The following is a 27,963-nucleotide window of genomic DNA, read 5'->3' on the forward strand; positions in this document are numbered from 1 at the left end:
AACTGTTATATACTACGTGTATTATATAACAATTACATTGTTGAGTAGGACAATACAACCAACACGTACGTTACGCGTGACACTGTGTTTGCTGGAAATATACAACATAAAAATTTCGAATCTGTTTCCGGAAATGCGCAAAAAAAGTTTTCTTAACAATATGTACACACATAGCTCGTGGTCAACAATTTAAAATTTATCGTAATGTGTTATAGTTGCGATAATACACTCAAACGCAAAAAACCCGGTACACTAAAAATTTGGGAAAAAATTACAAAATTTCAAATGATCATAACTTGGTAAATAATGAAGATACAAATATGCGCAGAAATGCAACATGAAGCTTGAAACGTCCTCTTTAAGAATATCTAAATTGCAATTATGCTCGGCCATTTTTTTAAAAATGGCGGATGATAAAGTGAGAGGATGCAAAATTGATAATCAAAGGTCCGTGTTTGCGATGGTGCATGGTGTGCATCAGGTATCGCAGCGTAATGGAACCAAATGCACATGAAAGTATAGAGTGTTATCTTTAAAATGCTACTTTACCGAGCTCGATATGATCATTTTTCACTGAGTTGTTCCAAATTTTGCTAAAAATGCGGTTTTCTTGTTAAATTTGCATAATTCAATGAATAAGTATCGCATCAAGCTCTATAACGAAGTATTTTAAAGAAAACATTCTATACTTTTAGGTACTTTTCGTCCCATTGAGCTGCGACACTTACTTTGCTCCATGCGCCGTCGCACGCTCGAACCTTTTTTTAGCAACTTTTCATGTTCTCCTTTTTATCACCCGCCATTTTGAAAAAATATCGTTGCGCACAATTTCGATAGATCTTTCGAAAAGTACGGTTTCAAAGCTTTCAAACCGTTTTTGAAATTTGCTGCTAGGATATTTAGGTGTCGAGATATTCAATTTCGAATTTGCAACAAATGTCGATTCAGCGAGGCTTAAGGGGCTAAGAGGCTCTGCGGTTCGTTTGGCTCTTTCATAATTTCAATAGCTGTGTTCATGTTTCTCTATATAATAATTTACATAACCTTCACAATATATTCAATGATTTGCATTTATTATTTTGAAAGCCAGGGAAATGAAAATAAAAATCAATTTAGGTTCTTCATTTTACGTAATCGATATTACGTAATAAAGATGAATTGCGTTTTAAGATACCGCTGTTATTAGCTCAATTTATGGTTGTAAGTCTTCCCAATATAAATCGCATGGAGTTTTACTGGTAGGAAAAGTCACATTGTATGTAGTGTGTGTGTGTGTGCGTGTGTGTGTTTGTATACCACAAGGATAAGGACCCCGTGGTTCGTCAGCTCCACAGTATTTCAAGATTTCACATCCTCCTTGTGGTGTGTGTGTGTGTGTGGTGTTACAGCAGAGATAAGGACCCCGCAGTTCGTCACTCCTGCAGTAATTAATGACTCCAAACCCTCTCTGCTGTGTGTGTAGTGTGTGTGTACTAATAGTGGGTATGACTGCCTCGTGCGCGTATTACCTCATTCATATGATCAGGCACACTCCTTATTAGTCTTTTAATTTCATCCTGCGTAATTGTATTCCATTCGTTTTCGAGAATTATTCGCAATTGCTGAGGAGCAGGTACGTGATTTCGTACTTTCCTGCCGAGGTTGTCCCATAAGTGTTCGATTGAATTTAAATCTGGACTATTTGCTGGCCAATCGAGTCGATTTATGCCAACTTCATCGAAGAAATCAAGCACTCTTCTCGCAGTGTGTGGTCGAGCATTGTCTTGCATAAACAAGAAGTTCTCTCCGATGAAGGGTGCGTACGGAACAACATACGGAATGAGTATGTCTTCCACGTATACATCTGTGTTCATATTCTTGTCAAAAAAGTGCAGATCTGTATGAGCATTAGCTGAAATTCCTGCCCAAATCATTACAGAGCCTCCATTGTAACTATGCCTCTCACTTACCGTACAGTCTGCAAATCGTTCTCCACCGCGACGATAAACTCGTTCTCGTCCATCTGGAGAATAGGCACAAAAACGAGATTCATCGCTAAAGAGTACTTTGCTCCAGTCTGCGTAAGTCCAGTCTCTATGCTCAACTGCAAAATTGAGTCGAGCTACGCGATGGTGACATTTAAGCAAAGGTACAGCTGCTGGCCTGCGCGAAAGCAGATTTTGTTCCTTTAATCTTCTCCGAACGGAGAATGTTAACGGATACATTAATGTTGCGGACATCCTTTAAATTGTTTCTAATTTGAACAGATGTTCGATGTCTGTCTCTTAACGAATTTGAAACAATAAATCGGTCATCATTGTGATTGGTACATCGAGGACGTCCCGAACCAGGCCTTCTATGGAAAGAATTGGTTTGTAAGTACCTGGCATAAGCACGTTGCACAGTTGACACTGACAAATCAAGTGCCTGAGCAACGTTCGACTTCTGCCATCTTCAATTAAAGCAATAACTTGAGCAGCCTTTTCAGGATTTATCGTCGCCATAATCGACACAATAATTTCGATGCGAAACAATCAATTATGGTTTAAATTGATGAAGTTGCACGAAGCAACGCGCCTCGAAAGGAAAAGATCACGGAAAAAGAAAAGTCGCACGAGGCAGCGCTTATCGGAGTGAACACATTCGGAAAAGGAAAATTGTTTGTCTTTGTTTATTGTCTTGGTACATACATTTAAGAAAAATTCAGTCAAGCCAGGCGTTAAAGCCCAGCGCACCGACAGAATCTCAGTCAAGCCAGAACGTAAGCCCGGCGTACTGACAAAACTCGCGAAGTCCAGCGTACAACAGATAGTGCCACTAGCGGCGGTGGACCGTACGAAGGCCAAAAGCTGTACGAAGGCAATCTCTGATCGTCTCCGCGGGCACTCTTATATGCCCTGAGCAGCTCGAACTCGCGTGCGAGCCAAGGGGCTCGCGCGCGCGACAACCCAGATCGCCGCGTCGCGGCGGCTCCGTGGACTAGGAGCGCCAGGGAATTTCGACGTTCAGGTGGCGTCCAGCGACTCGGCATCCCGCGCGCCGGGTCACCGCGAACTCAGGCGCGATCCTGAACAGCATATTCAAGCTGTGTACCATAATGGCCAATCGTACGGAGAAGGTAGAGAGCTAGGGACAGCTTCGCGAAGTAAAGTGTATACCACAGTGATCATGCGTAACTGAAGGGTAAAGAATGATAACTTTTGATAAAAATTAAATTTCCAATTCGCAAAATTATGTAAATTATTGTATAGAGAATAATGAACGCGGCTATTGAAATTATGAAAGAGCCAAACGAACCGCAGAGCCTCTTAGCCCCTTAAGCCTCGCTGAATCGACATTTGTTGCAAATTCGAAATTGAATATCTCGACACCTAAATATCCTAGCAGCAAATTTCAAAAACGGTTTGAAAGCTTTGAAACCGTACTTTTCGAAAGATCTATCGAAATTGTGCGCAACGATATTTTTTCAAAATGGCGGGTGATAAAAAGGAGAACATGAAAAGTTGCTAAAAAAAGGTTCGAGCGTGCGACGGCGCATGGAGCAAAGTAAGTGTCGCAGCTCAATGGGACGAAAAGTACCTAAAAGTATAGAATGTTTTCTTTAAAATACTTCGTTATAGAGCTTGATGCGATACTTATTCATTGAATTATGCAAATTTAACAAGAAAACCGCATTTTTAGCAAAATTTGGAACAACTCAGTGAAAAATGATCATATCGAGCTCGGTAAAGTAGCATTTTAAAGATAACACTCTATACTTTCATGTGCATTTGGTTCCATTACGCTGCGATACCTGATGCACACCATGCACCATCGCAAACACGGACCTTTGATTATCAATTTTGCATCCTCTCACTTTATCATCCGCCATTTTTAAAAAAATGGCCGAGCATAATTGCAATTTAGATATTCTTAAAGAGGACGTTTCAAGCTTCATGTTGCATTTCTGCGCATATTTGTATCTTCATTATTTACCAAGTTATGATCATTTGAAATTTTGTAATTTTTTCCCACATTTTTAGTGTACCGGGTTTTTTGCGTTTGAGTGTATATTGAGAAGTTTGTAAATAATCATCTTCATCACTACTCTCGTCTGCTATTATTGGGTCACTCCAGAAGGGCATTCTGTAACATTTACTACTTGATCTAAAGAAACGGAAAATATGTCATTACTTAATGAAGAGCACATATAAATATCTATCGCTGAAGATGATATACCGATATCATAGAATTTATTTACTTTTAAGAATTTCCTCAATGTTAAATAATACGAATTTTGCACAACCAGGATATTAGTAACAATGCAAATGGATCTATCACGTAAAATGCAACAGTTGTCACGTGTTTCGCAAGAAAGCAACATTTCGTTGAATATGATTTTACGGTATTGCAAAGAGTTAGAAGATAAATTACATGGAATTTAACCCGAAGTATGTTTCATTGATACATGAACGGAAGATCCCGTGCTAAAATGCTGACTTGTGTTACAAGCTTTTATTTCTGCCATTCTTTTAAAAATCTGTTGTAGAGGAAGATTAGGCTTTCTGCAATATTTCCTAAAGAATGTCATATTATTTTCATACGGAAAAGCTGAAAATGAGTCCAGAGGATCTAATTGTCGCACATCATCGGTAAGGTGAAGAAGACCGTGTATATTATACGAATTAAATGTGGCACCATATAGACTTTCTATCAACAAATTTTTTTAGCGCAAGATCTGCAAACTTCAAATATGCTTCAAATGCTTCTGACGGTGATGTGGAAACTAAAATCTTTATTGCTACATGCAAAAATAAAAAATGCGTGTATAATTGTTGATCAAGGATACCATATGTCACAACAGGACCTGTATGTAAAGAAGAAATTGACGCAAATCCGTTGCTTTATATTTTGTATATGTATCGAGAGACTTGGGACGTCGTGCAAAATCAGATGGACAATATGTCTTTAATGTTTCCAATCGTTTAGACATAATGGAGATAGATTTTGCTGGTAACTTGGATAGACGTGAATACTTACCACACGCCCATGCAGATAATAATTTTTTCATTACTTCTAAACATACTAGATGCATGTATTCAAATGGTACTTGGGACACCATACTAAATGGTAATGATTCCAATGGACTCCTACCATCTTTATGATGATCCTCGTCATTGCATGTCACATATTCTTCATTAGTTCGTAAGAGATGGTTAACACCACGGAAAATGTTACGTCCTTCACACCATGTATCAGAAACTTTACATTTAGAACATGGTTTATTAGAAATATGGCTTCGATGATTAAGTATAAATGCACGAGCTGGAGCATCTGCTATAAAACATGTTAAAATTATTGAAAATTTTTTTCCACGGGCACTTATACCTCCGTTATTGAATATTTTTTTAATATCTGTAATAAACTTTTCAAAAAATGTATTTGGATTGTTTGGTTTTGAAGCACCTCTATATATTCCTACTATTATTGGTTTTGTGTGTCTGATATTTGCAAGTCTACATTGAATTGGCCAAATATGAATGTTTCCTGATTTATCTAAGTTGCATCCATCGGTATTGAAATCAATTTCTAACTGATTTGGGAGAGATGTATTTGGAAATTGCAAAAGTACTTCTATAATGCTCTCTTCCAGGCCAAAGTGAATATATTCACCTGGTTCTACTGTGAATATAAAAACTTTATGGAGTTTCTATAAGTGTTCTGACGTCCTTTGCTAAGTTATTAAAGCAAGCATGCGTACGGAGAATCGATAAAATGTTATTACACTGAACGTGAGTTAAATTATTTTGTACGAAACAAGACGCTAAACTTTCTTTAAACGATGGTTCATCCGAGGAAATACTTAGAGACGACGAAGCAATCTCGCTATCAGAAAAAGGATCAAGAATATTATCACTAACGTTTACAACGTCTGTACTATCAAAAATGTAATTGTCGAAATCAGCTGTAAAAGTACTACATTCCGCGTGTACAGGGACATGAGTGTTTTGAATTTTAGTTACCACATCACACCGTCTTACATCGTTCCCTATATTAGCTTTGAATCGCAAATTACATCTAATTTCACACGCGATTCTCTTGTACTGTCTTATACATAACTTTTGCGAACGTTTTCGTGAGATAGAACGTTTCAATATACGATGTTTATTCATAGTTACGCTTTTTCCGTTATAACTTCCTGCTTACTCGCCTTCTTCTTGCTTCTTGCCTCGTAATAACTCGCCGTCCTCCTCTCGGTGCACTGCGATATCCGAAATTATCCTTTGTCACTAACCGACAATGGCACGCACAGTCAACTAACAGTGCAACGTATTTAAACATAGGACGATCGACACCGCCACGACAGGAGCGCTATCAATTGTCGTCCACCAACCACAACGATAGGAGCATGCGCACAGTTCATACTGAGACTATTCATTTATCTTACGCATGCTCCTCGGTTTGTGCGCTCGATATTGCTCGCGCGACAGCTAGCCAGAAGCAGCAGCAGCAGCAGCAATAGCAGCAGCGGCAACAGCAGCAGCAGCACGAGCCAAGGATGAGTTTGGCGATTGCCTGCGCGCACACCTTACGGAATACCCTCGTCGCCTTCTTGTCATTGTCATCCCCGCCGACGCAGTCGACACCGACGCAGCCGCAGCCGCCGCCTTGTTTGTTACTGTTATTCTCGTCCCAATTCCAAATTTTCCCGCAACAACTGTTTCCGCGACCGCTCTGCGCGTTCTTCTCGACCAGAAGGAAGAGCGCGTTCAGCTTCTTCCCCTTTGCACCGCCGTGTTCTGCAAAACGAAAGCACGTCTATAAGTGGAATTCGGAGGTCGGAATAGTGAAGAAAAATGGACTTTTTTTCTTGTTCTTTTTCTCATTGTCATGTACTAATACCGAACGCTAACAGCTCAATTTGAACCTTGAAACTATGCCAGCGCAACGAGACCGGGCGGTTCATTCAGTGTAGATCGAGTAATCGCGGTGTAAACAACATCTTTTTATGAGTCACGATGATCCTACGCGCGAAAATGAAGCGTGCGAGATGATTGACTTGCAAAGTTCAGCTCGTCTTGTGAATTTCGCGTGACAACAGTTAAAATGAAATTAGGATTTTTAACACGTTCATTGCCAAACTGAAAATTTGAATTTCGTGTGGTGGCCAAAGTTATTTTTTCTTTTATTTATTTTTAGTCGTTTTTTCGCACGATCTGGCATTGAACTGAGTCTTTTCGAGGGTCCTGGTTTGTCACTCATAATAAAAAACAATCGCGTGAACGGCTGTTTGGTGAGGGGCCGCAACACGCGATATCGCGTGAACGGCAATGAACGTGCTAATGGTCATTGCATACATCCTCGTAAAGATATCAGATTTGTGTTGTTTTTAGAAACGCTAAAACAACTTCGCTAATCGAAAGAGATCTTTTAAGAATGAACCTTTGTACAGCGCAAGTTTAACTGACTCTTTGACGTGGGATGAGCCGACTGACTTGCAGCAATTAGACGATGTACATGTAAACGTATACATTTGACCTACAAATTTATACATACATGTTCAAGTGATCTACACTCTGTATACAACGTGTCTCAATTATTACGGATACTATGCTGAGAATACTAATAGGATTGCAGTAATAACATTATTAAATTAAGCACATTAAAGTGTTTTAACTTGCCGCTGATTTTTCTCATCCGCGCCGACAGTTCGAGAATGACCTCCAACCCGCACAATTTTATATTTTTCATCATCACTTCTGACGTTGAAAATATCTTTGAAAAAGACACTCTTGTATCATGGCGCTGCCTCTACGATTTCTGTTAAAATAATTGCAATATATTAATGTAACAAATACAGTAGAAGAAAGAAACAGTCAGAAATTATGATCTATTTTATTATTTTATTAAAATGAAGTAACTTACGGGAGGAAATGTCCGTTGAGAAACGACGAGTTAACAATCGAAATCGGCACGTGTGGCGCCGAGAAGCGCGGTGCGGTTTCGAATATACCGCGTCTCGCGATATCGAGCGTTAAATTTCGTCTCTTTTGAATATCATTAAATATCGCGATTGAATTAATTGGCAGATTTGTCTTTTCATAATTCCCTCGATCGCCATCTGATACGCTAATTTCACAATGCAGTGTTCATATCGCCAAGTGCGCCTCGCGATTATTCGTATAAAGTATTAAAACATAAAAATGATCGACGATCGTTGTTGTCGATAAACTTTGACTCTTTGTTGTCGCTGAAACAAGATAATTAAAAACATATCGTATATGTAACTTGACAAAAAAAGGCAACATGGCCGGTAGTCATCATCGAACGATTCATTGCACACAAATATTGTACACTCTGTCGATTAACTTCTATCTGTTAATTACTTCTATCGGTACAATATTCGCCCAGCATCGTTTGATTAAATAATATGCGAAATAATCATAAAGATAAGATGTTAAATCGTGTCGTTATTTTGATCGCGCAGGGCGAGAATACGATTTGTGAGGTTGTACATCGCGTTTGTACTTTGTGGTCGGTTTCACACTTACTTTTTCCAGTCTTCCCGCCTCATCAGATCTCATAGCATTCCTTTTTCGAGAGTTGTCACTCGTCGTGTTTGTCACATTTCTCGATATTTTACGCAGAGCGGCATATTCACATATTGTGCAGTCCTTCTTGTGCGCGAAATTTCGAAAGGAGAAGGTAAGGCTAGGTGACATTGGTTGCGTTCAGAAAACAAAGCGCTCAGTGAGCGCTTAGTAACTATTGGTCCTTACTGTTAGATCCTTACATTCAGACCAATAACGTTGACGAATTACTCAACCGTTGTGTAACCGTTGTGTTTTCTGAACGCAGCCATTGTATACGCTGAAGATGGCTGAAAATGTCGCGCGTCAGTCCGATATGTTCTCGAAGAGAGGGACGATGCTGTAGATATGTGCACGTGAGACAGTGCGAAACGTTCGTTTCGTCTTATATAGTCAAAATCCGCATTTACGATGTCAGATGAGTCCGAGTATGACGTGGAGCCGGAGGAGTTTGATATCTACAAGAGGAAGTATCAATTGCTGTTAGAAAGATGCGAGATTTTACAGCAGGTCAACAATTCTGTTTCTACCCATGCAAAATCACCGTAACGTATCTAATAGGATGATTATCTCAAAACTATTGTTTCTTCCAACTATAGGAGAATGAACGATTGGTCTATAGAATTCAGAAAGTGAGGAAGCTTCTGCGACGCACGAGAAAAGAGAAAAAGTTAGTTTCTAGGTTAAGACGGTTTGCTCACTGACCTGAAATACGCGTAGGTTTTGATTTAAATTTGTAATATTGATAAATAGATTTCTGATCGATCGATTGGACCAACATGGAGATCGCTGGCGCGAAGTACCAATGGGTGTCCTTGAGGAAAATAGTGTATTCCAAACAACTCCAAAATCAGAGAAAGGTGGGAAAGGTGCTTCTCATAATGCCAAAGAGGAAAAACCCAAGAAAGGGACCAAGAGAAAAGGTGCAAAAGCTGATCCAAATGCGCCAAAACGTCCTGCTAATCCCTTTTTCCAGTTTTGTCAGGAACAAAGGCCACGTGTAATGGAACGTTTGGCCGGAGAGCCGGAACCTAGTAAACAAGAATTAACTAGACAACTTGCAACCACATGGAAATCTCTTAGTTCTGAGGATAAAAAAGTACAAAATCTCCTGATATTATTTATAATAGAATTAACTTTTATAATCACCTCAAACATCCAATGTACCTACAATATATATATATATATTTTTTTTTTTCTTTCAGGTATATTACGATATGTACGAAAGATCCAAAGAAAAGTATGTCGCTGAGATGCAAATATACAACAAGAAAACTGAAGATGCACCTTGTCAGGTGCCTTTAAATATCACATAATACTTAATTGTGACAATATCCATTCATTACAAGATAAGTAATTTATGGTTGTACTTTTTAATATGTAGAAGCAGGTTATTGTATGTACATTAATGTTTATAATTATGTAGAAAGTATATACCAAATATTGTATAATTTTTTCTTACATATGTGAATATGGAACAACACTTTTAGCCCATGTATCTCTTAAACAGAGCTGGCCACGATCTGCACATTTCGGGCGAAATTCAGTAGGTGACGCTTACCCTGCCCCTCGCATCGCTCCGCGCTCAGCGGCCGGGGTGACGATCGCGGTATACTCAGGCCTGTCGCTGTATAGGAAATCAGCTGAGGCGTCACATTATCATTAAAATTGTTTCCTCGTTTAATAATTACTTTAAAATATATATGCTTACGTGTTTAATACATACATATATATATATATATATGCATACATACATACATACATACATATATAATCGATAAATATATATATTTTAACATGATTATTAAACGAGGAAACAATTTTAATGATAATGTGACGCCCCAGCTGATTTCTTATACAGCGACGGGCCTGAGTGTACCGCGACTGTCGCCCCTGCCGACTGACTTGCAGCAATTAGACGATGTACATGTAAACGTATACATTTAACCTACAAATTTATACATGTCAAGTGATCTACACTCTGTATATAACGTGTCTCAATTATTACGGATACTATGCTGAGAATACTAACGCGGAGCGGTGCGAGGGGGACGGTAGGCGTCACCTACTGAATTTCGCCCGAAATGTACAGATCGTGGCCAGCTCTGTCTTAAACCATATTTCAGAGTTATATTGAACAAATCTAAATAATCTATAACCAAATTATGAAGATATTCTGTTTTATTGAAAATTAAAGTTTTAAAGTGTCCTTTTCACATCTTAATTGCTTCATTGTTTGTATATGATCATTTTGTTTTGTGTATTTCATAACAGACGGTTCATGTACTCTCATAAACGGATTCGTCAATTTCTCATCTTTAATTGTACTTGGCACAGTTGGAAGACAATTAGAGCTTTGCTTAATTGCCCAATTGCTTTTTTCTTTAATCGCCATATTGTTAGGTTCCACTCGCAAACCAAATCTCAGATTAGGCGTTGTATACTCGTGTCCGCAATATACTTCCTACAAGATATAAAAATTATTTGTTGTAGAAATAAAATTACATTTTAAAAAGTAACTCCATATTTTTATGATTAGAATTAAGTAACTTACTGTTTCCTCTGGTAAAGAGCCTAGAACTTCAATAAGTGCCTTGTACATTTCATCAGCAGTACCCTCGAAAAATCGTCCACAACCTCCAATAAAGAGAGTGTCCCCTGCAACAAAAAATTTAATATTTAATGTGAATTGCTTTATTTTCATATTTAATATTTTTATATTTCCTGATTATATATTTAGCTTTACCTGTGAACACAGCTGGAGTGTGTCCTCCCGTAACATAATAACAGATATGGCCACGTGTATGACATGGTGTTGACAGACACTTTACAGATAAATTACCAATATTGAATGTATCGTTATGAGTAACTTTCTGATTAATAGCTTGTATTCTGTCATCTCCACCATATACCATAAGATCAGCAAATATTTTCAGTAATTTTGCATTTCCACCAGCATGATCCCAATGATGATGAGTAGTTAAGACTTTGTCAGTTTTACGTTAGTTTGTTTCACAGTATCAGTTACAAGTTTTGTATCAACAGGATCCACAATGGCAGCCTCTTGTGTTGCTTCATCCACAATCTTGCAAAATTGTAAGAAATAAATTAAGAGAATTATGCATAAGTTTTATAAAAAGTTTATTTTATTGATCAATAATCAATATTATATAGCACACATAATTTATATTGTTTCTATGACTATCTTTGATAAACGTTATACAAGTTTATACCATCATTTTCAAATATTGAACAAACATAGAGGTTATTCAAACTTGAGTAATAACCTATAAATGTTACGATAAAAAATACATACCAGATACATGTAATTATCTTGAAGCACTGGTAATATATGAATTTTCATGTTTCCACGATCCATCGTTGCGTTCTCCACGTGAGGTCCACTTCTATTGAGAGACATGCTTTGTACTGTAATATAGAAATATAAATATAGGAAACAGACAACATATATGTAAGATGTAATTTATGCAGATTAAATCTCATGTGATTGAAGTATTGCTTATCACTTGCGTGCGGTATGAAAATTTACTCTAGATTAACAAAAGAATGGTCGAATAGATGAATAGAAAGAATGGTCACGTCGCCACGTAAGAACTATGTACAAAGCGCAAGCAGACGAATGTAAAAAAAGATACCCCTAAAGTATATGGACGTGAGTTTGCTTTCAAGCCACGTTGGGCATAGACGAAGTGCGGCTTGCCGGAGTATAAAGGCCATTGTACGTAAAAAAATTTAATCGTAACCGTAAGGCCGTAAGCAAATTGACCAATCACAATCCAGCATCTCGAAATATACGAATTGTGATTGGTCAATTTGCTTACGGACTTACGGTTACGACTAAAACTTTTGTACGTGCAATGGCCTTAACGGTCGAAGTCTTCTACGTGCACTTTTTTGTGTGCGATTTATTTTTGTGCGTCTCAAACTAAGGCCTGGTCTACAATACGTGTCGTAGTTGTAAGCCGTAACAATTGGCGAACCACAGTCGATTATTACAAAAATAATCGGCTATAATTGGTCAGTTTTTACGGCTTACGACTTACGACACGTATTGTAGAATGAACTTTTCTATCCACCCGACTTTTTCCGGTCACTATTAAGAGAAAGACGAATGTACTGGTGGCAGTGACGTATACTTGCCTGATAATATGCCAGTGTGGTATTATAAAAAAAATTTATAAAAATAATCGAGTCGATCAAAAGGTCTGTTCTTTTCCTCTGCACCGCTGCACTAGTGCAATAAGTTCGAGTGAGACAAGTATATATTTGTCTCACTTTAACTTATTGCACCAGTGCAGCGGTGCAGAAGAAAAGAACAGATCAAAAGTACAGTGTGGTGCATCATATCGTGACGCCTGTATTTGTTGAAAATTACCTTAAGCTAGGTTAAATACCTAGCGCTATCTGACATGTCGGCCGGCATCATCCGGCTGCCTGTATTTGAAAATTCGGTTAGGTAACTCGCGGTGAAGTGCTGGGTAGTACGGTTAGGTTATATTAATGAGCATCCGCTATTTGAAGCAGACGCTATTAATCGCATTCGCGAAACCTGTCTTATACGTGAATAACGTGATTTTAACAAGTAAATCTGAATAGCCGGTCGAGATGTCCGCTGGTGGGACGAAAAATGTGATCACGATAGATGACGACGATGAGTATCAAGGTTAGTTTGACTAAAAGATACGATCCGCTAAAACTGTTTTGTATCATTTTCCCTGAGTCTCTATTTCTCGACCTCTCCTTTCAGTCACGGAGAACGACGAGATAGCTGCCATCGATTACGAGTTACAGCAAATAGAGACTGAACTGCAAAAACTCGAGGACCGCAAGAAAATATTGACTCAACGCAAGGAGAAATTACGCGACGACGCTCTTTTGAAGAAGAGCTTCTCTTTGTCCAAGAAGAATTGGAACAACGAGGACTTTGAGTGGTCTACCAAGCTGAAGAAAGCGTTGAAGACTACCTTCAAGATCGAAAAGTTGCGGGACTTGCAATTACCGACGATGAATGCCATCATGTCCAACGAAGATGTTATATTAATTATGCCTACAGGTGGTGGCAAGAGTTTATGTTACCAGTTGCCAGCTGTGATCAGCAAGGGTGTAACGATAGTGGTATCGCCATTGGTGTCTTTGATGGAGGATCAGTTGCATGGTTTACGTAGATTCAACGTCAAAGCTACCATGCTATGTGCCAAGGCTGACAAAGATAGCGTCAAGATGACCATGAATGCTCTAGTGGATAAAACTACTGATCTTAAACTGATTTATGTGACGCCAGAGTACATGGCAAAGTCCAATCGTTTCATGAGCAAACTGCAGAAGGCTTATGAGCTGCAGAATCTTGCTTGCTTCGCCATAGACGAGGTGCACTGTTGCAGTCAATGGGGTCACGACTTTCGGCCGGACTACAAGTTCTTAGGGGTGCTGAAGTCCATGTTCCCCAGCATATCGCTTCTAGGTCTTACCGCTACGGCACCGGCTAAGATTATTGTGGATGTACAGAAAATGCTGGACATCAGCGGCTGTCTGGTGCTGCGAGCTTCGTTCAACAGGCCAAATTTGTTCTACGAAGTTCGTCGTAAACCGTCGGACAAGGATACGTGCCTGACGATGATCGAGAATCTGTTAAAGAACAGATTCGCCGGCAAGTCGGGTATAATCTACACTACTACTATCAAGGACGCCGAACAATTGACCACAGACTTAAGGCAGAAGGGTATCAAGATCGGCTGTTACCACGCGATGCTCGAGGCTGAATATAGGTCAGAAGTCTACTCTAAGTGGATTTCAGGCAAGTATCAAGCGGTGGTCGCGACCATCGCATTTGGCTTAGGTATCGACAAGCCGGACGTACGGTTCGTCATTCATCACTGCATCTCCAAGTCAATGGAGAACTTTTACCAAGAGAGCGGTCGAGCTGGCAGAGACGGCAAGAAGTCAGTGTGCATCGTGCTCTACAGACTGGCGGATGTGTTCAAGCTCAGCACCATGGTGTTTCAGGACAAGGTCGGGCTGCAGAACTTGTACAAGGTGTTAACATACTGCCTGGACCAGGTGTCCTGCAGGCGAAGCTTGATCGCGACGCATTTCGAGGAGACCTGGGACAAGAGTGACTGCGTGGAGATGTGCGACCACTGCAGGAAACCGGGTGTTGTCAAGGACACCGACGTGGCGTACTACTGTAGACAGTTGTATCAGATCATGACTAAAGCGGTGCAGAATGAAACGCGATTGACCGCGTTGAAGCTCGTGGACGCTTGGTACGGCAAAGGTGCTACGACGTTGCGAGTTGCCAATGTGCCCGTGCCGAAGTTCACGAGGGAAACCGGGGAGGCTATCGTGGGTCACCTGCTGGCGAACGGTTATCTACAGGAGGACTTTCATTTCTCAGCGTATTCCACGATCTCGTATTTGAAACGTGGACCCAAGTCGGGACTGGCCGCCAGTCAGGATCACAAGATACTCATCAACTACGACTTACACTACTAACTCCAACCAAACGCACTGATAACACACCATCGACTGCGCGACCATTCATGCGAACAATTGTCCAGCTGCACATGGTACGTTATCTCGCTCTTTTATATCCCCGGCCATACAACGGGTGTAAAATGTATGCTTGCGTTCGCTTTGTTGAAGAAGCAGTCACAAAGCGACGTGACGAGTCGTGTCGTGCGCGAACACTCTCTTCGACCGATCGACTCATTCAAGTGTGATAAGGATCACACATGCGCGCATACACACACACACACACACACACACACACGGACGGGTGGCCGATCGAGAAGAAACTTCTTGCGCGGGACGCAAGAATGCATGTACACCCGGTATAGCCAAGCTGCGACTATGCGATTGAGAAACGGATACAGCGGATGATCGATAAAAACTACCTAGGAAGTGCGACACACGGCGAAATGTCGGCGGCTCGGGTAGTAGTAGTAGGGCAGGAGGCGGCAGCGGGTGTCGCGCGATCGTGGATGGGAATATTGATCTGGCACAGGAAATATCCGTGGCTTCGTGCGTCGATGCTGAGCGACGCGGCGCGGCGCGTCGCGTTGCGTAAGCGGATCTGCACCGCGAGGAGGAAGATCAGCGACTCCGACTAAACCCGTAACTGCAACTGTGTATTTTAGCGGATTTTCTCGAGAGTCACGTACCTGCGCGGCGGCGGTGACGGTGGCGACGGCGACGGCGACGACAACGACGACGACGACGACGAGGAACACGGTAGAGGTAGAGGTGGTGGTGGTGGTGGTGGTGGCGACGACGGCGCCCGCGCAGCCAGTAGTGACGCGTGAACGCAGCAGCGCCTCGGAAACGGGGACGTTGATTGTCGTGCGGCCGAATAGGATTTTGTTGTTTATCACACGAGGCGACGATGTCGCGAGAACGAAAGCGGCGCGACCATGACGACGACGACGACGAAGACGAGGACTGATGAGAGGACCGGGAGAGCGCAGCCGGGAGTTCTCGGGCCGACCGTGGGGTTCCTCGAGTACGACGCGCTGCTGCACCATCATGGGACTTAGAACTTATCGCCACACGTAAAAAAACGCGGAAGCGCGTTATCAACACTCCTCTGTGGAACTGGGTTAATCCAGGTGATAAGGCAATCACACGCCTGAGCGCGTATCTGCGACGATACGCAGCGCACGGAAGGCAGCAAGAGGCAAATTGCCGCCACCGTTGCGACTCGGACACGAGTCAATCCCGAGTGCAACAGTGCTCTTGCGTGATTATGCTCGCCCTCCGTCTCACCTTGCCTGGCGATTCGCTACGTTGGCGCGGACGGCGGTTGCAGCGATTCTTCGCGGACGAGGACAGCCCGGGTCGAGGTCGAACGATCGCCGAGAGGACTGCGAGCAGACGTGCCGCTGACACTCCACGCCTGGACTTCTTAGCACCCTGAGAGACCTCGGGATGATGGTCTAACGATACAGGAACGTAAGGTTCCTCGCAGCAGGCTCGTCCTCCTCGTCGGCCGAAGACGACGCGTCATGATCCTCCGGGAGATAGTAGTAGTAGTAATTACAATAATAATAACAGCGACGACGACGACGACGACAAGAATCGTCCAGTGATCTCACGGCGAGACGACAATGCCGCTACCGAACATTCTGAGGAAAGCGAGCAGCTACATCCTCGGCGACTGTGGCCAGGACAACCGGCGCGTCATTTACCAAGACGGCGAGGCGTTGTTCTGCAAAAACAACGTCTGCGTGCACCCGCCGACTCTCATGAGACAACACGCCGATGTGGTGCACCATCCCGGCTACATGACCATCACGTGTAAGTTGAACAAAAACTCCAACTTGCCGACCCTGCACCTCAGCTGGATACCCAACAGCACGTTGCGCAAGCATCCCACAACGTTGGAGAGTCTAAGCGCGAGGAACGTCGCCGCGGCTCAACGAGACTCCATCGACCCGACCTCTCCGCGCTCGCCTCGCTCGGAGAAGACGTGCGAGCCACTGAACGCAAGGCACGAGCTGGAGAACGAGAACGAGAACGAGAATGAGAACGAGAACGAGAACGAGAACGACAACGGGAACGGCAAGCTCGACGTGTGCCTGGAGGCGAAGGAGCCCGTCAATTGTGGCGACTGCGAGCGTGTTTGCTCCGGCTCAGGGTGCAGCTACGGCTACGACTTCTTACGCCGTCGAGATCCGATTGGCACGACTAGCGACGCCGAGAGCCTCGAGACCGAGAACCGTCCGAACTCGGGCTCAGCCGAGTCGCGCAACGAGGAGAACGGGGATGTGAAGGAGCGAAGTAATGACGCCGACACCAGGAGCATCGACGAGGAAGCGCGTCTCTCGTTCCGCGACGACGTCAGCGTGAAGAGCCGCAGTTTGTCGTTGACCTCGACCTGCAGTCTGTCGCTCACGGTACCCACTGACGGTACGTGGAGGTGCCGGGTCAGTCGGAGAAGTTTGGCTCGATTATTCATAGGCAAATTTCAGCGGGTTGAATCCCTCGTGAACAGATCGTCCGTCGAGTCGTTAACTGAATAAATGTAATTGTTGATCATGCTAGTCAAGTTAGTCATGTATTAGAATTGTTGGTCAAGCAGTTGTAATCGTTGACTCGAGTAGTGATCACCGTCGTCGTTTATGATTCTTCGCCAACGTCCTGGCAGGATATCTCTCTGTCATAGAAGACGGTCAACTTACCGTCGAGGTAGGGAGAAGAGAAATTCGAGCCGAACTTTCCGATCGATCCAACGCATATCCATCAGAGGTTTGCTTTTACGATTAACGCGAGCGATCACGCGGTTCCCACAGCCGAAGAGATGCCCACGTGGATGAGATCTCCGGAATTGCTGGCCCTGCAACACAATCTCGCCTTTCCCGAGAGCGCGACCGCGTCACCGGTGACGCTGCGGCGGGCGCATCGCTGCCGGAGATTCTCGGTGGACCTCAGCGAGATGAGGTCTCTCAGGCTGTTCTTTGCCGATCCTGCCTGCACCTGCGGCCAATTGGTGGTGGCAAGCAGAGAGAGCCAATACAAGATCCTGCATTTCCATCACGGTGGCTTAGACCGACTGGCCACCACTTTGCATCAGTGGCATCAGTTGCTCTATCCGCGTTTGAACGCGGATACAGAGGAGAGTCTGCCATACAGGTACCTGGAGATGTTAAACTGCAGGTTTGCATGTCGAGGAAGGGTCAGTAACGTTGCAAGATTAATGGGGCGAATGCGCACAGGCACTTCATGGTGTGCAGACCCGAGGTGAGCCGGGACGAGCTGCATCCGGAGGAAGGCCAAGTGCCGATGATCACGTCATTGGCTTGGAAAGATCTGCTGAATGAACGGGGCCAAGTGGAGGACGATCTCGCTCTGCGCAAGGGGATATTCTTCGGTGGCTTAGAGCCGGCGCTGCGGAAGATCGTCTGGCCGTTTCTGCTGCACTGTTACTCGTACCAGAGCACATACGAGGATAGGGAGCAGATCGATGCGATCAGGCGGCAGGAGTACGATGAGATACAGAAGCGCAGGCTGAACATGAGTCCGGAGCAGGCCGAGCGTTTCTGGCGGAACGTGGTATGCATAGTGGAGAAGGACGTGGTCCGCACGGACCGAGGTAATCCGTATTACGCCGGTGAGGGTAATCCTAACATCGAGGTGATGAAGTAAGTCGCTTCAACGCGTTCGTCTCTTAACGTCCTCAACAATCTCAATAGCCGGCCTTTGCTTGAGGTTGCAACTGTTCTTCTCTTGGCGTTTTCAGGAATATCTTGCTTAATTACGCGGTTTACAATTGCCGTCTGGGCTACACTCAAGGGATGTCAGACCTCTTGGCTCCGTTGTTGGCCGAACTCAATTCCGAAATCGAGGCCTTCTGGTGTTTCGCGGGACTGATGCAGAGATCGGTGGCCGTGTGCACTCCTACCGACACGGACATGGACAGAAATCTGTGCTACTTGCGGGAGTTGGTGAGGATAATGGTACCGGACTTTTATGCACACCTTCAAAAGCACGCGGACGCCTTGGAACTTTTGTTTTGCCACCGATGGATACTTCTGTGAGTACGGGCAAGCAAAAGCGCTTCTCATTTATCACAGCGCAGCAAGTTGAATGTCTCGATTAGCGATCGGGTAACCTCATTCTGCAAAAGTGAATTAATGAATCGGCGATGTACATGTTAACGCTGCGTACGTAAAGTTAATTTAAGAACGCTTAGAGAGAAATATTAAATATGTGGATTCGTATTAGTTGACTACTTAACAAACAAAATAACTGGGACATTCATCTTCAGCTTGTAGAGTACGCTCGTCATCGCTCCTCTCTTCGTTGCAGGTGTTTGAAGAGAGAATTCCCCACGGAGATAGCGTTGATTATGTGGGAGGCCTGCTGGGTCAATTACTTAACGGATCATTTCCACTTGTTTCTTTGCCTAGCTATAATGTGTGTTTACGCGGACGACGTGATCGCGCAGGATCTCAGGACGGACGAGATGCTGCTGCACTTCAGCTCGTTGGCCATGTACATGGACGGGAACGTGATAGTGAGGAAGGCACGAGGCCTGCTCCATCACTTCCGTCAGCTCGTGCGTTTGCCTTGCACGCTGGCTGGCTTGTGCCGCCAATGCGGCCCGGGGATGTGGGACAGCACGCACGATCCGGTGATAGAGTGCGTGGGCCACGAGGATGCGCACTGTCCCTATTTGAATAATTACGAGTAACCTTCTCGTCGTTCATAGGGAGAAGGGAGAAAATCAGTATTACTTAACGCGTGGATCTATATCTTATTTCGTCGGCTTATTCAATTGTAAACCCTTGTTCTCTCTCTCTCTCTATGTGCATGTATATCCGTCTATTTCTCTTTCTCTCTACACGAATCCTTCTTTGTACTCGTAGCTATAAATTTTGTACAACCAGACGGACATTTGTCGCGATCTAACGTACGACGTTCAACCACGCTCCTTGGGTTTACATGCAAATAAGCTGAGTCGTCGCGAGCGCGACGGCGCGTATTGTGTTGTGCGTCTTTGTTGTTGTATCAGCTGTATTTAGACACTCTGTGCATTGGCAGGAGGGTGAAATTGATTATCTATCTCTACATTACATTACGCAACGTCGTTATCACGCAGTCCAGTGTAATTGCTGAAGCGTTCCAAGACATATCTCGAGATCCGATTTCCAGATGAAATTTATTGTCGATCGAAATCAAGAACTCGAAAGACTCTGACATAGTTGTACGTATACAGATTCGCGATGGCGTGACACAACGCGCGCGCGCACGCGATGTTGAAAATAGATGCTCATAGTACTCGTAGTGTTGAAGACTGAAAAACGAAAGGAGATAATTAGCATATGCGTCCGAATGTCCCAGCAGCGGGGCGAGGGAAGATGATATCCGTCATTTAACGTTATCTTTGGTAATGTAACAATCTGAAAATGCGACAGAGAGCGAGCTCGTCCGCGCGGAGAACCAAAGAAAGAAATCAAATCACACACGATACGAAATAGCTATGTATATACACACACACACACACACACGCACACACGCACACATGTGTGCACGCGCATCATAAATTAACGACGTGTATACTTGGTTTCAGTACGATTCGAACACTCTTTTCTCTCCTCGAGCAGCAGTTCGGAACGAGTTGCTGATGACTCAATGAAATTGAGCGCTTGTTCTTGTCCTCTTAATTTTTGTGCGTTGCGATTATGTCTTAGAAGTTGAGTTCTCCAGTCGGACTATCGATCGCGTGCTACAAACTGCGTGGGGAGAAGAATAAAAGTATTCAAGCCGTACTGAAACCAAGTTTACGTTCACTCCGAAGTGTTCACTTATTTTCGCGTGTATACACGTGATCGCATTTACTTGTCGCGTAGATTTAGTATACATCGAACAACTATTTTTTCCCACGTGCGTAGCTTTTGTCGATCGCGATGTCACCCGAATCGTCATCGCGCTTCTACTATCGACACTTGCGTAGAGAACTGCGTGAGTTCCCTGCTTGTCACACGCGATCGCATGTTACCTGTTTCCATCTCGGGGGGAAAATCCACTTTGAAACAAATAGGATTTATCGAGATAAGCTGGTGATCTCAATGGTACTTATAAGCGAACACACACATCGTAATTTATATATTCCACGTTTCTTTGTTTCTATTTCTTTCTCTCCCTCTTTTTTCCTCTTGTATCTCTCATTGTCGCAAACACACGTGAGGGCGATGCCCGCCATTTTAGCCGAAGTCTCACAGACACCGTGCCTATGCAACAGAGGCGATTGTAAACGCATTCAGCGCGCTAGTCTACTTGATCAGGGACATGGAATTTGATCGGAAATAGCTTTTATCGCTTTTATCGTGCTATCTTGTGTCGTTGGAATCTTGAAGAGAAATCTATCCGTGTTAAGATCCGCCTCGCGCGCGGATCTCAGTACGAAATAAATTTAAGGAGCGTAGAAAGGGAGAAGAGAGAAACACAATGTGTGTACATATACCGGTGGGAATAAATCGGCAGAGACTTGTATAATCAACTATTTTATTATTATCCGTTTCTCAATTGCTTTTGGAAAATATATATATATATGTATATATACATATACATATATACACACACATATACCCGCAACGTTCTTCTTCATTGTAAACTACTACACTTGTACAGGTACACAGGTATGACGGACATGTTGCGAATACCATTTCTCTTTTGGCAGTTTTATATCCGTATTCTATACAAAAATCCTATATAAAAGGGATTCAAAAATAAAAGAAACAACATTACCAGCTATCGCTATTAGCGCTTGGCCATAAATGCACAGTATATACAAAGAACGGGCCTACCGCGTAAAAAAACACAACAATGATTAACATCATGTGGTTTTAACGAAACTACGCCACATTCGTACCGGAGTAAGCCTAGAAAAGTAAAATGTAGATACAAAGACAAATGAGATTCTTGCTACATTAATAATCTATATATATTAATCCTATCAATAATCTTTAAACTTATCTAGTATTCGACTTGTACACGCCGACTTGTGCCAGAATATTGTCGTTTCGTCATAGACACGTGTGTTAGAATACACTGCCACAGATGACGATAGTCTTAAATTATTAACTTCAGCTAAAAAACATAAATCCTCGCAACTCGCGAACCAGTCGCCAGTCGTTCCGCCCACACGCTCAACGTCTGTACAACATTCCTCGAGACTTATCGTTATAAATTTCGGGAATCTAATAAATCGGACAATCCTCAATAAAGCGAATAATCTAGAGCGATACATTGCAAGATGCGTCGCTCTTAGGATATGCAGTCGACTCTCGCAAACATCCGTCTCTGCCAGCTTTTTCATACAATATCACGTCCGAAGAGCGACAAGCTTTGTTTTCTTTTGATTATGCACGACACAAACGATGTCCATGTCGTTATCCACTATTCGGTACAAGATGTATCTGTATGAAATTGACCGAGACCAAGATCATGCAAGTGATCGCCCATATTACGACGAAAAATAGCCAACACCGGCCGGAGAAAGGACTCGCGAATTTGTTAACGACACCGAGACCAATGACCTTATTAGTTTCCTGCCTGGCGTAATAGACCAAGAACGTCGGTATCAGATATTGAATACCTGCTCCAGCATATGATCCTGTGATGCTAACTAATATCGACAGATCCTTGGTGCTCATCGCGATCAGATACGGCGGTATCACCGCCAAGATGGGGAAGATGAGTTTTCGAAGACATAAATTATAAGACGTGTCCTCGTTCAGAAAGAGCGATTGCAAATTGTTTCTGAGAGTAATCGCTATAATGGGAAAACTGGTACTCAAAGTGAACACAGGGAAGAGCGCTAGGAAATACTCTATGAGGAGCATGAAAATGTTGTTGCTCTTGGAGCAATCACCTGACCCACGTGGCCCGAAGTCCAATGTGTAGAGATCGTCTAAATGCTTGAAGGCGAAGGCGCCAGTCAGTGCCAGCAGTAAGTAAAATAAGGCGATCAGCATGTAATCGAGCGCAAGGAAACGATTTAGCATGGACTTGTTCGCTATCGGTGCAACCAAAGCCGGTAACGAATGATGACACATGAAGGAATAAACGCAAGCACCGAAAAGACTAGGAATCCCTAAAACGACACGACACAGTTATTATTTTACACAATCCCAATCATATGCTTAGTAACGTTAATGCATTTAAGAGAATATCACGAGTGTAAGATAATCGCAATTGTTTGGCTTACCAGTTATATTTGCAACAGGTGGGTCGCCCCGAATGCCGTATTGAAAAAGTTTATTTACAGCATACACAATCATAATGGTAAATGCAAGCCATCGCATTACCGAAGTCAGTAGCTGAAGATACTTGGTTTTTTGAACATTAAAGAATACAAACGGCCCCAATGATAGCACAAATATCGTCTGAAAGTATAGACCAGAAATTATTATCATATCATATAATTTTCAGAGATATTTTTATTTTAATAATTATTCCTGATTTAGGAGTAAAATGTATATTTTCAAATCAATGACATACCAGAAATATCCTGTACGCATCCAATCTATTTAACATAAGACCCTCCCAACAAATTTCAATGTCTGGTATGGTATCGTTGCATGTGAGATTGCTTGGCTGATAAGTACAGGCAACGTCCGCTAACGACTTTGCAACTGCAGCACCATAAATACTCAGATCTCCATATAAATATATAGCCAAACATAAGTAGAATAGAGTAGTGCCAAATTTGTTGAAGAAGATGGATGCCATCTGGCCCATCTCTATCCTGTCATGAATCACATAATATCTATAAGTGTTATCCAAACGTTCAGGACTAGTTGAGAGGGGAGCTACCAGTGGAGTGTCCTCAGAATCTGAGTTGGAAGGACCGGATTCACCCAATGTTTGCAGAACCTAAAAACGTATTTATTGTTAAACATATTGTCCCTTGTATATGAATTAAATTAGGTTTACTTTTTACTTAAAATTACAACACAAAGTTGATTAAAATATGCTTACACGTTTTCGATGTTGAATGTGTCTCCATGTAACTATAGCATTAGCAGATGCCATTGCTTCTATGACGAATGTAACTGTGACGAAGCTAAACAAAGAAAGCTCAGTCAGCCAGCTGGTCATTGACATCTGGACCTGTCACAGTTTATGGATGTTTCAACACAGGAGTGAAACTTTTTCAACTTACCTGATAAATGATAACACTAAGATGACGCTCAATCCAAGTCCCCATCCTGCACGGCTGAAAACAGCAGGTAACGTCAAAGCGCCTGTACCAACGATAAGATTGAAGATATACACGAGGCCAACCTACAACATTGTTCTCTTTTGTTAGAAATGTCATCCAGGTTACATACCGCATTATATATCGATACAACGATAATTCAAGCTCGAAATTTTCTTACCCATGTCGAATATTGATCGCTGATTTTTGATTCGTTCATTTCCGGTGAAGGCTGCATCTAGCACTGAGAATATCTCAAGAAATGTCTCACGTTCCGCTTCACTGTCATATATACGTCACTGATAATCAGCCTAAACACTGATGGTCACATATGTACAGTCTTGTACTTTTCCGTCGCCAGTGACTAACTCCAGATCAAGATAATTGAACATTAATACATCTATATTAATAATATCTCATTCATATTTATCCATTTATGCGATTTTCGACTTTAATTCAAAAACCTTAACGCGAATTTATCGGCAACTTTTCGTGACAAGAAACGAATACTGACAGTCATATGGTGAGCATCTTTCACACTTGCGATACAAAATCAAGTTTCCGGTGTTAAAATTAATCATTTAATATATCTCAATATTCAAAATGTCAATTTAATTTGAAGTACTTGATGTATGTCATATACCAGTTTTGAAAGAACGTTATCAGTAGTATTTATTAAGGGTCTACGGGAGCCAAGAGCAAATCTCAATTGATTTTAGCGGCCTCATGCGGTAAAAGTACGAAATAAAACTTCCATATGTAGGCGAATGTCTATGCGGATGTGACTCTACATTCTTTTTAAATTTAGCAGTGACTCGAACCACAAAATTTTTAAATAAGGGATATAATAAGTATTGACCCGTTTTGGCAGGCCAATAGAATAGAATAGAAGGTTTTTTTAATGGACCAATAAAGATACAGACCCATATTCGGAACATACTTATAACTATGTTAGTGCACTGTTAACTAATCAGTGGTGCGATTCTGTAACTTGTTAAGGTGCCTTTACATGGGAGCGTCGAGCGTCGAGCGTCAAAGCGTCCAACCAATCAAAGTTCCTTGTTTTTATCCCTGAAATAAGAAATGAAAAACTGATTGGTTGGACGCTTTGACGCTCGACGCTCCCATGTAAAGGCACCTTTATTGGAGTTAACGACACTTTCGTTATCGTTGCGCAGCTTTTGTATACCGTAGAAAAGCTGCGCAACAATAACGAAACTGTCGTTAACTCCAATAACGAGTTACAGAATCGTAGCACAGAAGGCATATTGCGTGGCTTTTCATTGGTTAACAGCGCACTGACATTACAAGCTGAGTTACAAGCGTTCTGAATATGGGCCATAGAAATTAGACCCGTTATTTCTATTCGTCACTAGACCCATTATTTCTATTTGTTACTAGACCCTTTATATTCTATTCATCGATAGACTCGTTATTTCTATTCGTCAGTAGACTCGTTATTTCTATTCATTAGTAGACCCGTTATTTTTGCTCAATTTATAAACCCTTTATTTTTATTAGTTCTAAAATCTGCGCTACGAGCCGCCATCTTCCTTACTGACGAATCGAAGTCTTGATATATGACTCAACGACAAGTTATGCATATACTATATGGGTTGAAAAGTCTTTGGTCTGACATATAGATGGCGCCACAAACTAAAAATCCTTATATTTCCTATAGAATACCAACCTTAACTTAGATGCTGTAAAAATTTCATAATATTTCGTTGATAAGTTTCGTGTATAAGTTATAGCTTTCGAAGTGACGTTACCTCTGAATTTATCTTTACTATGGAAAAAAGTGAATTTCGTGTTTTGATTAAACATTGCTTCCTGATGGGAAAAAACACTGTTGAAGCAAAGGCATGGCTTGATAAATGTTACGGCACATCTGCCCCACCGAATTCAACCATCAAATATTGGTTTGCTGAGTTTCGTCGTAACCGTACGAGCACAAATGATGCACCACGTTCAGGAAGGCCAAATAAGGCAGTTACTCCAGAAAACATCCAGAAAATCAGTGAAATCGTGTTGAATGACCGCAATATAAAATTGAGTGAGATAGCTAACATCATAGGCATCTCAAAGGAACGCGTTCGTCATATCATTCATGAATATTTACACATGTAAAAGCTTTGCGCGCGTTGGATGCCGCGTTTTTTGACAATTGAGCAAAAAGCGGAACGTGTTCGACTTTCAAAGCAAAATCTGGCCCTGTTTAACCGCAATAAGAAGGAGTTTTTGCGTCGATTTGTCACAATGGATAAAACATGGATCCATCACTACACACCGGAGTCGTGTCACAATCGGCAGTCAGCGGAGTGGTTATTGCCTGATGAAAGCCGTCCGAAGCGCCCGAAGACACAACAATCAGCCGGCAAGGTTTTGGTCAGTATTTTTGAGATGCGCATAACATAATATTCATTGATTATCTTGAACATGGTAAAACTATCAATAAAGAATATTACTGTACATTACTGGATCGATTGGACGACGAGGTCAAGGTCAAACGGCCACATTTGGCAAAGAAAAAAATTTTGTTTCACCAAGACAATGCTCCAGCTCACTCGGCTCGCGATACGACCGATAGATTAAAGAAATTGCGCTATGAATTGGTCCCGCATCTCCCGTATTCTCCAGACCTGGCCCCCAGCGACTATTTCCTTTTTCCCCGACTGAAGCAGTGGCTCGCTGGTAAAAGATTTTACTCGAATGAGGAGGTCAAGTTGGAAACAAATGCCTATTTTGAGGGACTTGACACCGAGCACTATAAGACCGGCATCGAAATGTTAGCGGACCGTTACACTAAGTGCATTACTCTAAATGGAGATTATGTCGAGGAATAAAACACTTTTTTCATTAAAAAAGTCGTTTTTTCATTGTTAAGCCAAAGACTTTTCAGCCCATGTAGTACATATGCGAACTTTTATTTTTCACATAATATAAATAATAGTAACTGGCTAATTTAATTATATGGAACAATTTGTTAACCTGTAAACATATTTATATATTTTTTATATTTGCATTTTTGTGTATTTGGTATTGTATTATTATTTATTTAATAATATTGAAAGTTATTTTTTCGATACGAAAGTTTCGCCGAAATCATTTCAAACTAAATTGACATTTCGGGTGAAAGCGTTTTTATATCGCGGATTCATTTGTATGAAGAATTATATGAAGCTTGTACAATCTTCATATAGTTAAAAAAACATATTTATTGCTTCAACTTTCCTGAAAACGCGATAATCTGTGCTTTATCACTCGAATGCGGAGTGAATCTACATATCTTATCAATCATTATATGCTTGTCACTCGTACAATTCTAAGCATTTTCTGACTTCAATCTCTCAACTTTTTACACACGTCATAGCGTATTTATCCGTTTCACGGAACTATTGAAAAATACAGCTAAGAAGAAATAATCCGTAATCATCGCTGATATTACGGACGTCATCGAGACGACTGCTAAAGCTGATACCGGGAACTCGAAATTACGAATGTGAAATGTGAAATTACACACACGCGTGGCTCAGATCGATAAGAATCTATTATCTACGTCGACGCAAAAGAGACGCAGCTTCATCCTCGCGACCGCGCGCGCGTCCTTGACTTTTTCCGTCGAGAAATGCAAAAATGCAGAGATCGACGTTACAAACGAACGTGACGTTGCGGGTATGAAGAAGCATGCGC

General features: G+C 42.1%; 5 protein-coding genes and 1 long non-coding RNA gene across 8 annotated transcripts; 3 read left to right on the top strand and 3 right to left on the bottom strand.

Annotated features, from left to right (window-relative positions):
• Positions 1-7,168: 7,168 nt before the first annotated feature.
• On the bottom strand, positions 7,169-8,729 carry LOC112590568 (uncharacterized). Its single transcript, XR_003114322.1, has 3 exons — positions 8,511-8,729; positions 7,885-8,209; positions 7,169-7,779 (listed from the first exon to the last, which is right to left on the bottom strand). It is a non-coding gene; the product is annotated as an uncharacterized LOC112590568 (long non-coding RNA).
• Positions 8,730-8,830: 101 nt separating this feature from the next.
• LOC105182120 (high mobility group B protein 6) lies at positions 8,831-10,664 on the top strand. Its single transcript, XM_025307561.1, has 4 exons — positions 8,831-9,059; positions 9,149-9,219; positions 9,303-9,648; positions 9,755-10,664. The coding sequence occupies exons 1-4, from the start codon at positions 8,961-8,963 to the stop codon at positions 9,863-9,865; spliced, it is 627 nt and encodes a 208-aa protein (XP_025163346.1). The 5' UTR covers positions 8,831-8,960; the 3' UTR covers positions 9,866-10,664.
• A 48-nt stretch (positions 10,665-10,712) lies between these two features.
• LOC105183364 (hydroxyacylglutathione hydrolase, mitochondrial) lies at positions 10,713-12,364 on the bottom strand. Its single transcript, XM_025307556.1, is given in 6 exon segments — positions 10,713-11,013; positions 11,104-11,207; positions 11,296-11,541; positions 11,544-11,634; positions 11,866-11,978; positions 12,206-12,364. Coding segments are annotated over 6 exon segments (909 nt in total). The 5' UTR covers positions 12,288-12,364; the 3' UTR covers positions 10,713-10,740.
• A 691-nt stretch (positions 12,365-13,055) lies between these two features.
• On the top strand, positions 13,056-15,805 carry LOC105183363 (ATP-dependent DNA helicase Q1). 2 transcript variants are annotated; one of them, XR_003114321.1, is made up of 3 exons: positions 13,056-13,233; positions 13,318-15,136; positions 15,707-15,805. XR_003114321.1 is itself a non-coding variant. In XM_011141423.3 (2 exons), the coding sequence occupies exons 1-2, from the start codon at positions 13,176-13,178 to the stop codon at positions 15,060-15,062; spliced, it is 1,803 nt and encodes a 600-aa protein (XP_011139725.1). In that variant the 5' UTR covers positions 13,056-13,175; the 3' UTR covers positions 15,063-15,152. The 2 variants fall into 2 exon arrangements, 1 of the variants encoding a protein (XP_011139725.1); XM_011141423.3 differs by lacking the exon at positions 15,707-15,805 and having other exon boundaries at positions 13,318-15,152.
• An 819-nt stretch (positions 15,806-16,624) lies between these two features.
• TBC1D16 (TBC1 domain family member 16) lies at positions 16,625-21,563 on the top strand. Its single transcript, XM_011141422.3, has 5 exons — positions 16,625-17,474; positions 17,858-18,197; positions 18,281-18,706; positions 18,805-19,098; positions 19,374-21,563. Exons 1-5 carry the CDS (start codon positions 16,673-16,675, stop codon positions 19,756-19,758), a joined length of 2,247 nt encoding a protein of 748 aa, XP_011139724.1. The 5' UTR covers positions 16,625-16,672; the 3' UTR covers positions 19,759-21,563.
• Positions 21,564-21,637: 74 nt separating this feature from the next.
• LOC105183361 (transmembrane protein 104 homolog) lies at positions 21,638-24,942 on the bottom strand. 2 transcript variants are annotated; one of them, XM_011141418.3, is made up of 6 exons: positions 24,452-24,942; positions 24,235-24,356; positions 24,051-24,135; positions 23,571-23,945; positions 23,278-23,455; positions 21,638-23,163 (listed from the first exon to the last, which is right to left on the bottom strand). In XM_011141418.3, exons 1-6 carry the CDS (start codon positions 24,506-24,508, stop codon positions 22,460-22,462), a joined length of 1,521 nt encoding a protein of 506 aa, XP_011139720.2. In that variant the 5' UTR covers positions 24,509-24,942; the 3' UTR covers positions 21,638-22,459. The 2 variants fall into 2 exon arrangements, with proteins under 2 accessions (XP_011139720.2, XP_025163338.1); XM_025307553.1 differs by having other exon boundaries at positions 24,235-24,371; positions 24,452-24,518.
• Between the last annotated feature and the right edge of the window lie 3,021 nt (positions 24,943-27,963).

Source organism: Harpegnathos saltator, unplaced genomic scaffold (genome assembly GCF_003227715.2).
Source record: "Harpegnathos saltator strain DR-91 unplaced genomic scaffold, Hsal_v8.6 scaffold9, whole genome shotgun sequence".
In the NCBI taxonomy this organism is placed as follows: Eukaryota; Metazoa; Arthropoda; class Insecta; order Hymenoptera; family Formicidae; genus Harpegnathos; species Harpegnathos saltator.

What these genes read in the sequence shown, in the direction of transcription:
- LOC105182120 (XM_025307561.1), top strand. Translation starts at nt 8,961, where the DNA reads ATGTCAGATGAGTCCGAGTATGACGTGGAGCCGGAGGAGTTTGATATC. An exon ending in CGCACGAGAAAAGAGAAAAA is followed by an intron (nt 9,220 to 9,302) that starts GTTAGTTTCTAG and finishes ATTGATAAATAG; the next exon opens with ATTTCTGATCGATCGATTGG. An exon ending in TTAGTTCTGAGGATAAAAAA is followed by an intron (nt 9,649 to 9,754) that starts GTACAAAATCTC and finishes TTTTTCTTTCAG; the next exon opens with GTATATTACGATATGTACGA.
- LOC105183363 (XM_011141423.3), top strand. Translation starts at nt 13,176, where the DNA reads ATGTCCGCTGGTGGGACGAAAAATGTGATCACGATAGATGACGACGAT. An exon ending in TGACGACGATGAGTATCAAG is followed by an intron (nt 13,234 to 13,317) that starts GTTAGTTTGACT and finishes CTCTCCTTTCAG; the next exon opens with TCACGGAGAACGACGAGATA.
- TBC1D16 (XM_011141422.3), top strand. Translation starts at nt 16,673, where the DNA reads ATGCCGCTACCGAACATTCTGAGGAAAGCGAGCAGCTACATCCTCGGC. An exon ending in GCTCACGGTACCCACTGACG is followed by an intron (nt 17,475 to 17,857) that starts GTACGTGGAGGT and finishes CGGTTCCCACAG; the next exon opens with CCGAAGAGATGCCCACGTGG. An exon ending in CCTAACATCGAGGTGATGAA is followed by an intron (nt 18,707 to 18,804) that starts GTAAGTCGCTTC and finishes TGGCGTTTTCAG; the next exon opens with GAATATCTTGCTTAATTACG.
- LOC105183361 (XM_011141418.3), bottom strand. Translation starts at nt 24,508, where the DNA reads ATGCAGCCTTCACCGGAAATGAACGAATCAAAAATCAGCGATCAATAT. An exon ending in ACATTCAACATCGAAAACGT is followed by an intron (nt 23,946 to 24,050) that starts GTAAGCATATTT and finishes ATACGTTTTTAG; the next exon opens with GTTCTGCAAACATTGGGTGA. An exon ending in ATGCGTACAGGATATTTCTG is followed by an intron (nt 23,456 to 23,570) that starts GTATGTCATTGA and finishes CTATACTTTCAG; the next exon opens with ACGATATTTGTGCTATCATT.